This window comes from Phacochoerus africanus, chromosome 10 (assembly GCF_016906955.1).
Source record: "Phacochoerus africanus isolate WHEZ1 chromosome 10, ROS_Pafr_v1, whole genome shotgun sequence".
Lineage (NCBI taxonomy): Eukaryota > Metazoa > Chordata > Mammalia > Artiodactyla > Suidae > Phacochoerus > Phacochoerus africanus.
Window position 1 is genome coordinate 65,575,096 of NC_062553.1, and position 12,590 is coordinate 65,587,685.

Genomic DNA, 12,590 nt, shown 5'->3' on the forward strand with positions numbered 1-12,590 from the left:
CCCCACATGCAGGGTATTCCTCCTCACTAGTAATTGATGTCTCCATTTCCAAAATCTGTGGCATTGAGTATTATTAATTATTTAGTTTGTGGATATTTTGGTTGCTGTTAACTTTTAAAAAGTCTCAGTTCCTTTCCCCCTAAGTTTGGTCGGTTTGTTTTTAGTACCCTGAGCCCTTCAACAAGCCCTAAATGACAAAAAAATCAAATTCTGTCAATTTATGGGGGTGATGTTATGTAACTTCCTGATAACACTGTATCATGGTAAAGGAAATTTTAAAAATCATGGCCATATTTAATTTTAAAATGTTTTGTCTGGTAATCAGCTATTCTCAGTCTGCTATAACTAGAACAGTGGCTTTTATCTAATGTGGTAGTTGAAATAGGTTTCACCAAATCCTCATTTCCATGTTTTAAAATAGAACTGGAGGGAGCAATATGCAGATACCAGTTAACTGCAAAGGAAGCAATGTTTACCCTAGTGGGGAAAAATGAAGTCATAAAACCCCAACAAAGTATTCATAAATTTGAAAGAAATTTATTATCTAGGCTGTTATGCAATGTTTGTAATGCTCATTCAAGGCAGTGGTTAATGAACTTTGAGAACCTGGCTATGATAAATTAGATTTTTTAAATGGATAACTGGTTCAAACTTTGAAAAAAGATTGTTTTATTTTGATCACATTTAAAATGTCTTTATATATTCCTATACCTTTCTTTTGATTTGTATATTAAAAATAACTTTCATTTAATCTGAATGTGAGTCTGATAAGTGGAACTTTTTACAGCCTTTCATGATATCTAGATTTACATCTGTTTAAAAGAGAGAATTAAGCCTAAATTTGTTCTTTTAAAAAAATTCATTAAAATGAACTAAATACAGGAACTAAAGTCTTTTGGTAACTTGGATTGAAGTAAAACTTGAGCGGTTACACAAATGAATACACATGGAAGCAGCATTAGAAACAGCATGAAATTTAGCATCAGAAATCTAAGGTTCAAGTCTTTGGTTATGTACATATATGTCTGAGTCTAAGAATCCCTTGTCTATTAAGTTAGGGTGATTATATCCCCCACCTTTCAAAGTGGTTGTAAGGATTTTAAGAAAGTTATATGAGACATTTCATAATTTCTAAAGAAGTCTATGAATAGAAATTGTCAGAAGCCATAAGCTTTTAAAGAAAAATAATTACTCTACTATTCTGTATATAACCCTGATATCCTGCATAATTCCTGGCAAAAATATTGCTGCTCTTTGAATGAATGAATGATGAATGAAGGAATTGCGGTCTAGATTCTACATCCACAAAAAATCATTTGCATACAAAAGCTAAATCTAAAAGTTTTTATTATTAATACTTACCAAACAATTATTTCATAAACACCAAGTTTACACAGTGAATAAAATGAAAATACATGGTCCTTGCTGTCATAGTATTTTTAGTCTAGAAGGGGGGAAAGATAAAACTGGTAAGCATAGAGATCCTTAAAAGTTGTGATAAGAGCTTTGAAGAAGATGAATAAGATGTCTGTGATAGAAAATAAGAGTATGTAGATTGGGGAGGGGGGCTAATGAAAAGACTGAGTGAGGGAGCCCTCTCTATGAAGGTAATAGTTATGCTGAGATGAAGTATGAGGAGAATGTGTAGAGCTGTTGCAAGGTGGTTTCTGGCAGACAGAAAGCATGCTGGGTGCTTGCATTAGAAAATAACTTGGCCACTTGGAATCGACCATTAAAATTATTATATTAAAATTTAGGAAACATTCCAGTTTCCTTAGCAGGAGAAATCACTTCTATATTACTGAAAAAGTAGCTCCTGTTCATAATTTTCCTGTTGTCTAAGCATATGCTGCTGTTTCATGCTTATGGCTTAACTTGGCTAAATATAGCAGACAAACTACATTTTCACAGACCAAAAAGATGTATGTCGAAAAGCTCTTGTACCTTTCTCTCTAGACAGTCTCATAAATGTTTTGATGGAGAGAACAAATATAACGTCTATGACTGCCTCCTCCAAAATACCACCTGTGTAGATTAGCAATTAAGCCCGAGATTTATATCCTCTTTTAGAGGCAGGCTTTTTGATGATAGCACTGTAATCACAACTAAATAAACAGGTGAGAAAGTTTGCGCCATCCCAATCACTAGTTATAATGAGCTCTATAATTAGTATATCCAAACAGGTGATGATTGGAATATGATGCTTGCATATTAGGGCATACAGCTAGTTCAGTCCTGAACTTTTAAGAGATTTATTTAAATAATTGAAACAGCTGCTTTTACATAATTTCCTTTACAGAACTTTTCTGAAAATGGAGTTTTATGACAAAAATTAGTCGGGGTCTAACCAGTGTAGTGTAAGTAACGCTGGGCAGAGGTAGGCCAGCTTTGTAACATATTTGCGTTAAATGGCATAAATGTCTTCAATGCCAAGCACATTGGGGCAATTGTTAGGTGATTAAGACATATTACAGTCCCTCAAGCCTCAGTGTGGGTAGCTCTTTTAGATTCTTGACCTTAATGTGAAAATCCATGCAATAAAAGCTGTTCAAAATCCAATGAAATACAGAACTACATGGAAGTCATAGTATTTTTGACCAGATAAAGAACAATGACTTTTGATGACGAAGAGGTATAAAATGGCACATCAGTGCCTAAATTATTATTTGAAAATTTTCAAGATTAATCCATTTGTTCCCTTTGGAAGAGTTGAACTGAAAAAATATGTAAGTATGCATGGTTCAGGTGAATTGTACAAGTCACAAGAGGACATTCACGATGAGAGAGACATCGCCAGACTAGATTAAAACTTCTTTAATCACCAGATATCACCAGGTCTTCTCTGGGTGGCAGTCAGACGGCAAGAGGGTTACATTTTAAACTTGTATTTAGGATTGATTTTCTGCCAGTCGTTGTTTTCTTCATATGACTTTAGCTACTAATTTGAGACAATTTATAGCATGTGGTTTGGCACAGTACTCTCCCCCTTTTTCAACCTAATCTTTTAGTGCTTTAGTTTGTTCACCTATGCAATTGGGATTTGAATCAGTTTATTATTTGAACCAGCTTATTGCTGAAATATAAGTATTGGCATTGCTTTTCCCATTTCTAGACCTCATAAGATAGTTGGTGTGTGTGCATATGTTTGATTTTCTAAGGTGATATCACCACAGAGCAAAACATATGTTTTTTTAATATATATATGTATATATATATCACATTTAATTTTTAATAGTGACATTTGATGTACATACACTATAAAATTTTATTTGTAGATTTGGAGGTAAATTTGTCTTAAATCTTATAAACTCAGGCATTAACTGCTTTCTCTAAACTCTAAATAGATTAAATGCTTTTCCAGTAATTTTCTTTCCCATGGTATTACTATGTGACTATTGAGTTCGTGGTAAAAGTCCCCAAACTGCATATTAACAACATGATAGCTGGCTTATTCATGTAAAATATGTCAAGTGTTTCCAGACAAAGCTGTGGTAGTACGGAACTTGGAACTTACAGCCACAAAACACGTGATTTGGTCCGCAGAATTGTTACATGTCTTTCTGTTATACTTATTTCCATTCTATTTAAGAAACTTTTATTATGTGTCTAATATACTACAAACATTAGGGGTAAAAGCATTTAAAAACAAAACGTAGGAAAATAATAGATTTACCAAGTGTTGTGATAAGGAAACATAAACCATTGAATAATAAAAGCTGTTTGGGAAAGGAACCGAAAACAGGCATAGGAAAGATTTCTTAGATAATATGGCAGCTGAGTCAGACCTTGAAAGATAAAGGGAGTGCTCCAGCTTGTAATACTGGTTTTTAAATATATCCTGCCCCTTTACCCCTTATTTACAAGCAGAACAAATCCTCATTATCATGAAAGTACCTTTTAAAATAGAAATATGACCACAGAATTTATTTGGAGGTCAAAGAAAACTCTGATTAATAGCATTTGCCACTAGCACTGAAAAAAAAAAATGGAATTGACAAAAGGAAACAATTCACCTATTTCAGATAGAAGATGAAAAGAAGTAAAAAGAGTTTAATAGAATTTGAGAAATGGCTTTAATGGTTTAAACAGTCTGTGGCAGTGCAGTTCTCTTTAGGAGATTCTGTGGGAAGACTATAGGTTACACTGGAAAACAAGAATCAGAAACACTGGTGAAATGATAAATAGTAAAAATGAGGAATTGACTGTGTTCTTACAGCACTTAAATGAGCCAGCTATGTAAGTAGTGACGACACTGGTATTTTCATGACAAGGCAAAATCTGATTTGGACTTCATATGAATTTTAAAGACAAAAACCACAAAGGACTCTGGCAAGAAATGGCCTTGGTTTTGTCTGAAAGGCGTATGTGGTCATATTCTGTAAATGCCATGATACTAAGTGAATTCAGCAGCACAAGGAACTGTCAGAGTGGGGGAAAACTGGGGGAATCTCAGGTGTGAGTTAGTCATCCACATTGGCTTCCTTATCAGCCAGATATGCCTGGTTTGGCAGGCAGTGGAAAAGGGCAGAGCTGTGGCATGTGGGCAGTAATTGAGTAGCATCCTGCCCCTGTCCTGGAATGTGCAATGGTCTACTTGTGGGAGGTGGGGGAGGCCAGGGGTCACTCTTATTAAATCCTGTTTATACAGTGTGATACAGGATAAAAGCATGTAAGATATTTCAGGATATTGGTGACAAAAATTTCATGTATTTTGCAAAAATTTCTTGAAATTTTTTTTAAGACCTATGAGTTCTAGATCTAGCACATGACCTATCCCTCTTTATAAAAGCTGACCTTCAGAATTATGACTGCCATCTTGTAATCAGCCAGAAGGAACCACCTCCAATACTATAGTGTCAGCAAGGTCAGCTGTACCTCTAAAAGCAGCTACACAAGCAATGATATTTGGTAATTTAATGTAATTCTTGCAACTTTGAGTAACATTTCTATAGTTTCCCTATGTCCTTCAAAAATATGTCAGGCATTTCAAAATCTTTTCTTTTCTGGATGACTACAAAACTTTGATTAGAATTATCACATTAAAAAAAAAAAAGAAAAAAAGAAAGGAGTTCCCATCGTGGCGCAGTGGTTAACGAATCTGACTAGGAACCATGAGGTTGCGGGTTCGGTCCCTGCCCTTGCTCAGTGGGTTAAAGATTTGGCGTTGCCGTGAGCTGTGGTGTAGGTTACAGACACAGCTTGGATCCTGTGTTGCTGTGACTCTGGCATAGGCCGGTGGCTACAGCTCCAATTGGACCCCTAGCCTGGGAACCTCCATATGCCACGGGAATGGCCCAAGAAATAGCAAAAAAAAAAAAAAAAAATTATCACATTTTCCACCTCAAGAAGACTTTATGGTTACTCTATCAAGCACACTGTTAATAAGGACACCTTTGATTTTATTCATTCATTCATTCATTCATTCAACATATGTTAATTGGGCATCTACTTATTTCTGACACTATTTTAGATAGTAGGGACATAGCAGAACTGAGGATATGTTCTCTACTTTCACATCTCCTGGTGGGGAAGACACACAGTGAGCAGTAAATGAATCTATACATGACTATATCAAGTACCAAGTAAAAGGATAGTAAATGAATGAGGATGAGGTGGGATTAAAGAGATCACAGGAGACCTTTCGACAAAGGCGACATCTAAGCACAGAAATCAGTGAAGTAAAGGATGGGATCATTCAGATATCTAGGAGAAAGAATTGTAAGCAAAGGGAACAGTAAGCGTAATTTCCTGAAGGGGAATAGACTTGGGATTTTTGAAAAGAGCCACCGTGTCAGTATGACCAGTGTGCAGTGAGCAAGCAGAAAAGGGAGAAAGATGAGGTCAGAGAGAGGCATGTACCAGTTCATAATCTAGCAGACCATGCTGGGGACTTTTTTATGTTATTCCGAGTGAGAAGGAAAGTCATTATAAAGTATTGATCAGTGGAGTGCAACGATCCTCTTAAAAGAATCACTATGTGGAGAACACACTATGGTTGGGGGCAGGGGTGGGAGTAGCACGACGGGCAAACGCAGGGAAACTGGTTAAGGTACCATTGCAGTTCAGGTGAGAGATGATGGTGGCTTGGACTGAGATGTCAGCAGTCAGATCAAAATATATAATTAGATTCAGGATATATTTTGAAGCCAGAGTTGACAGACTTTGCTGATGAATTTGTTGCAGAATATGAGAGGAAGAGAAGAGAGAAGGAGGATTCTAACATGTTTTAGCCCGAACAGGGGAACAAAACGTTTTGAAGGCTATGAGGCTGCTTTCCCAAAGTAATGCTTATTTGGAACTCTGATGTGTAACACTGATTTAAGACAGCTGTTCTGGGATGGGAGAATATATAGAACTCTACCCGTTTATATTCTCTCCAGAGAGACACATTTGCAGGAATTAACTGCCAACTTTCACAATGACATGCAAATTCTTTAGCACAACCCTGGAGGTCTCCCACAGTCCAATCTGCCATACAGCTCCTTCTTATCTCTCTGATTCTCCAGCCTTTACCTGCCATACACCCGGGGTGGGGAGCGTCTTTGCGCTTTTTAAGTGTCCCTCTATAAAGTCTTTTCAGCATAGCAAAGTCCTGGGCAGACTTTGACCTGTAAGACAGGAACCAACAGGCAAGCAGTAGATGTAAACATGAGCCATTATACTCCCTGACCCGGGCTTCAGAAGACATAGAAAAGCCTGGGATCTAGAGAAACAGTTTTTGACAGAGGTACCTGCTTCCTCTGAGACTGGTTGTAGACACAAAAGTATTCATTATGTCTGAGGATAGAGCTTCGAAGACTCCTTTCTTGATTTTACTGGGGAATCCATATAGAAACTCAGAATTCATAGTTAAACATAACATAATTAATCCACTCAGTCACAAATGCTACAGTCCCCTTTATTGTATCACTGTGATAATATTGACCAGCCTGTTTTTAAAACCCTTCCTTTTTGACATTCTGAGGAAATTCCTTTCATCTTTGAAAAACCTGACAGTGATTTTTAGGAATGCGCTCCTAAACTTTACAGTCATTACACTAGTTATATTTCCTTAGGATCATAAAAATGGATCTAATCCTTCTGTCACATGTAATGCATTCAACAAGTTCTTTTGAACACAGTTATCCGTTATCCAGGCACTGGATGTTTGCCGATGAACAATCCGAGATCCCGATAGCCAGATAAATTAAAATCTGGTGAATATTTCCAGTTCTTTCCACCAGTGGGCCAAATACCTACTGCCTTGGGAAAATAATAAAGGACATGTTAAGAAAACATTTCCCAATAATTGAGAAATATTAATAGGAATTACATAAAAGGTGAATATAAATGATGAAAGCACAAATCCTGAGAATTTTAGAAATATGCTTTTTTCATTCAGAATCTAAGGTTTTGGCTGTGTTTTAAAACCAAACTAAGCAGTACTGCTCAAAATTAGAAACAGAGAACTGAGAGTTTATGTTAAATAAAGTCAAATATTATTTTGACTCAGTAACACAAGGGAAAAGAGGATGAGTTGACCAAGGGTTCAAGTGCGAAAGAGAAGTTACCTTGTGAGAACTGTATAAACATCTTTCAATAAAATGTGACCAGCAGTATTCACATCTTTGTGATCACTCTTACATGACTTTCTCTTTGGACATGTTTCTATGTTTATTTGTAATGTTATTAAAATGTTAGGAGGAAACCCCATTCAATTAATTTGAAGTAGGTAAAATGAATCCATTAGACAACAGATGCCATCAAGGTGAGAATTTAAATGTTTGACTATTCTTGGTACTAAAGAAATGTAAATACCAAGCTTAAGTTAACTAAGATATACTCCTCCATGTGCAGCATAAATATTTATGTGCTAATCAAGTGTTTTTGTGGCTGCAGCCCCAGGGGAATTCTTTTTATGTCTTACACATGTCTTAACATATTTGTGTTCAACCTGAAGCATAGATACACCTTAGGTATTCTGCTCAGGCACAGTCTTCTCTACTTCTTGCCAAAGAGCATTCATTTCTGCAAATGCCCATGGCTAGTAATGCTTCTTTAATGACATGGGTTAAGTGAGGTGAACAACCTTATTTAAAATACATACATACACAGAGTGACACATACATATAATGACACACACAGGTTAATGGTGAGAACAGCAACAGAAAACTAATAAAATATTCATTTTAAATGCAGTTTCAAATATAGAAAGAAACCTTTGAATCTCAGCAATATCCACAGACTCAGAGCTTTCTTCCCAGTTTTTAACCCTGGATATAAGACATGGTGGAAGTAAGTAAACAACAGTGGACTGTCTTTTATTCTGATCTGCTCTATGGTCAGTTAAAAGGCATAAATTTTGTTTTGAGTTGAGATTACAGGATATTAATTAAAAGCACTCTCAGGAGTCTAGCTATTTCCTTTTAAATCCACATGTTAATGCTTACTAGCTGTGTGACTTCAGGCAAGACATTTAACTTCTCTGTGCTTCAAACTTCTTTTAATCAGTAAAATGTGTACAATAATATCCACTACAAAAGTTTTTATGCAAATAAAGAGACAAATACATGTAAAGTGCCATACATGCTATAAAGGATTTTGCTGTCATTAAAATGCCGCTGATTTGTTGCTCTTTGTAAAAACCCATTATTTTCCCAGTAATAACTGAATCCACCTATCTTTCCTCTTTTGCAGTATGGCCATTTTAATTTGGTTCTCACTCCAGTGGAGTATTTTTCTGCACTTCTAACTGACTTTCTTGCCTTGAAAAGTAAAATGGCTCTAGTAGGAGTCCAAGGATGGGGATGGACAGTAAGAACTCTTCAGTCAGTTGTCTAACATGGTATTAAGCCCCTCAAAATAATCAAGGTCATGGTGCAGTTTGATCCCATTTTTAGGCCTTTTTTAGGTGAAGCACACCAGCTATAGGTGGTTTCTATATAAATTCTGTATTGTATTAAGCATGATGCTGTAAGATAATTGAACCTCAGCACTGTAACCCCAGAATGCAGCTATTTTCCCTTTTACCTTGTTGGCCTAGTCTACATTTACAGCTGAAGCATTTACCATCACAATTTTCAGTCCTGTAGGTTTAGTATTTCTGAAATGATTCCCTCTCTTACAGTCAATACCCTCCCCCCTTCTTCTTTGCTTTTTAGGGCTGAACCCACAGCATATGGAGTTTCCCAAGCTAGTGGTTGAATCGGAGCTGTAGCCACTGGCCTGCATCACAGCCACAGCAATATGGGATCCAAGCCACATCTGCGACCTACACACAGCTTACAGTAACGCTGGATCCTTAACCCACTGAGCAGGGCCAGGGATCGAACCCACATCCTTGTGGATACTAGTCAGGTTCATTTCCACTGAGCCACAATGGGAACTCCCTTACAGTGAATATCTTAATAAACACCTTCTCTTTATAAAAATTTTATGACTACTGTAATGATAACTCAGACATTCTTGCCTGCTGTTTTAAGACACCATGAAATAGACCACCCAACACTTGCAGATGGCAAAGGTTCTTCTGCTTATTATTAGCTTTCTGACTTCTTGATAACTTTAAGTTGTTTACCTAAAAAGTAATACAGGCTCTAATTTCCTGGACTGTTTTAAGAGGTAATATAAATTAAATGGTCTGCACAGTGACTGACAAATAATAGGCAATGAAAGGAAGATATTATAATGATTATCCATCAACTTGAAACTATAGTTTTCAGTGATGCTCCCCAAATGCCTCCTTGAGGGAGGCAGGTTTGTATGACTTGCACTTTGGAATGTATCTTCTCTGACATCATGGAGCTGAACAGTTGATACATTTTACCTCAAATTCATCCAACAATTCTGTCAGGCAGTTATTAGTAGCCTCATTTAACAACAAATTAACTAAGAACAATGTGGAAAAGATAAGGCTGTCAAGAACTAGGACAAGAATTTAAATTCAGGACCATGATTCTGAATCTCAGATAATTACTCTGTTCTACATATCTTCCTTTGATTATTAAACTTGAAGATCTGGGTAAGTTCTGCCTCACTACTAGCATAATGTAACCTTAGCTATTTGTTTTCACTTTTTCTCCCCAGCAGTCTTTCCAACACCTTGTGAACAAAGATATTTTGGGAAACTCTTCTTTCTTTCTTTTTTCTTTCTTTTTCGGCTCTTTTAGGGCCTCACCGATGGCATATGGAGGTTCCCAAGGTAGGGGTCGAATTGGAGCTACAGCTGTCGGCCCACAACACAGCCACAGCAACGCAGGATCCAAGCCACAGGTCTGTGACCTACACCACAGCTCACGGCAAGGCCAGATCCTTAAACCACTGAGCGAGGCCAGGGACTGAACCTGCAACCTCATGGTTCCTAGTCAGATATGTCTCCACTGCGCCACAATGGGAACTCCAGAAAATTCTTTTCTGATATTTATTCTACTTAAGTGTTTCTTCAGCTGCTTGCCATCAACTGAATCAAGTCTAGACATTCACTCCCAGTTCTAAACCTACCTTTCTACCCAGCTGGTTGCTGTTTTCATTAAAGTTTCCAGTAGCTTGCCTACCAGACTATCATTGGTTCTCTAAACATGCTTCCCCACTTAATGATTCTGCTCAAGCCATGGCCTCCATTGGTATTGTCTTCCCTAACTCTTCCTGACACCCAAATCCTACCCACCCTTCAAGATCCAGTTCAAATACTAGGTTTCCATGAAGGCTTTCTGAATCTCTAGATAAAAGAGATCTCTCTCTTTGTAACTCCAAATGTTTACAGGGTTAATATTCCATTATATGTGTGCTATCCCTAATGCATGTATGTTCCCATAGTCCCCTATCCCTCTCCAACTTAAACTAAATAATAAATAATCAAATATTATCTTTATTGATTTTAATGGTTTTCCCCGTGCTAGGCTGTAAATTGCAGAGGGCATGAATAGTACCTACCTTGCTCATTGTTAAATCTCCTGCGTCTAGCAGAGTGCTGGGTATATAGTAGTTGTTCAATAAATATTTTTGAGTGAGTCTATAGATAATATATTCTACTTCTTAATTGTATGTTATGCTAATAACCTCCTATATCATCTTCTGGTTATGATTTCCTAAAGGGCATAATCTTTAGGAAATCATAGAGTGATCATTAAATCACTGAGTTAATTAATAAGTGTTAAAGATATTAATAAATCTTTCCTATCCAAAATTCTCCCTATGGGAAATAAAATTTCAGAATATTTACTTTCTAATATTATGCATTAAATTCAATATTATTCTTATATTTCAAAGAAAAGTATCTAGATGACTGTTTCTAGATAATAAACTAGAGTTCCACTGATAAATATTTTATTAAATACTGTTTGGAACTAACTCACAAAAGCCAGTAATAATCTGAAGAATTTGACCATAATGGTATAAGAGTTTGCAGTTGACTGAAGCATGTTGATTTGTATAAAATCCAGCTTGATGAAGCCTTAGTCAGTCTTCTAATCTCACTGAAGTTTTACTATGAATAAACTAATGGTTTTTTTTTTTTAAATTAAGAAGTTCGTTTTCTTAAATAATTCAGAAATTCCATTCTTACCACTAAATTAAATTAAATTAAATTAAATTAAATTAAATTTGCATGCATGGGAACTATCTTGGTGGCCCAGTTCTAGATTTTATGTGTGTGTCTAATTACATTTTCACGCATTTCACAATTCAAGCTGTCTTATCTCCCAGTTATTCTGGCATAGTAATATTATCTCTTTCTACTCATTAGCAGATTTTAAGTCTGCATCTTTGCATTGAATGGTTTTTCTTTTGCTTGAAATATTCCCTCCCCAGATATCTACATGTCCCACTTTGAGGATCTGATTACCCTAAAATAGCCCATCACTTTCTCTGTCCTCTCATTCTTTTTCATTTCTCTTTGTTGTACTTATCATTATCTAAATTATCATATATATTTGCCCATTTTCTGTATCCTCCATTAAAATCATGTTAACGCCAGACACATGATAGATATCAAGTAACTATCTGATGAATAAATGAACTTAACATTTAACTTAACAGTTGCCTTCTTATAAAGAATAATTTATTGCTTTTTCTGTATTCTATGACATAAACCTCTTTATCAGATTGAACCACAAGTTCGCGTCACAGATATTCTCTTGTTGTTTGTAATTATTTTTCAAAAATTCAAAAAGCTAAACGGGAGACACATAGCTGCATAATAGAAACTTTTCAAGGGAAGAAGTTTTATCTCATGTTGATTTAATGCTCATTTTTTTCTGTTCAACACAGTGACTCAACATCCAGAGGAAATAACTACCCTTCTAAATTTACCTAGGCACATATTTTAACTCTAAAAATTTAATGGGAAGCAGTTTATGAAGTAACTCTGTTACAAAATTTGGTTGGTACCAGGATGATCTAAAGGAGTGATGGTCATGAAACGTGAAAGGCTCTTCTTCACAGGGATACCTTTCCATCATAGCTTTGGTCACCTTTAATTTGCATTTAGATTTTTAAAAATTAAATGTAAAAAGTAATATAAAATAAATAAGACTAGTAATAAAACTTGCATCGATGAGCATCTTAGCAAAATTTTTGGTATGATAAATTACTAGTTTGAGTTTCAGATGAAA

General features: G+C 36.0%; 1 protein-coding gene across 1 annotated transcript in view; it reads right to left on the minus strand.

The window, feature by feature from the left end:
• The window catches only part of LOC125137432 (transmembrane protease serine 11F-like), a 76,234-nt gene that overhangs the window by 52,512 nt on the left and 11,132 nt on the right, over positions 1-12,590 (minus strand). Inside the window, exon 3 of the mRNA XM_047798118.1 lies at positions 12,289-12,449. Coding sequence (XP_047654074.1) covers positions 12,289-12,449 — 161 coding nt within the window. The remainder of the gene's footprint in view (positions 1-12,288; positions 12,450-12,590) is intronic.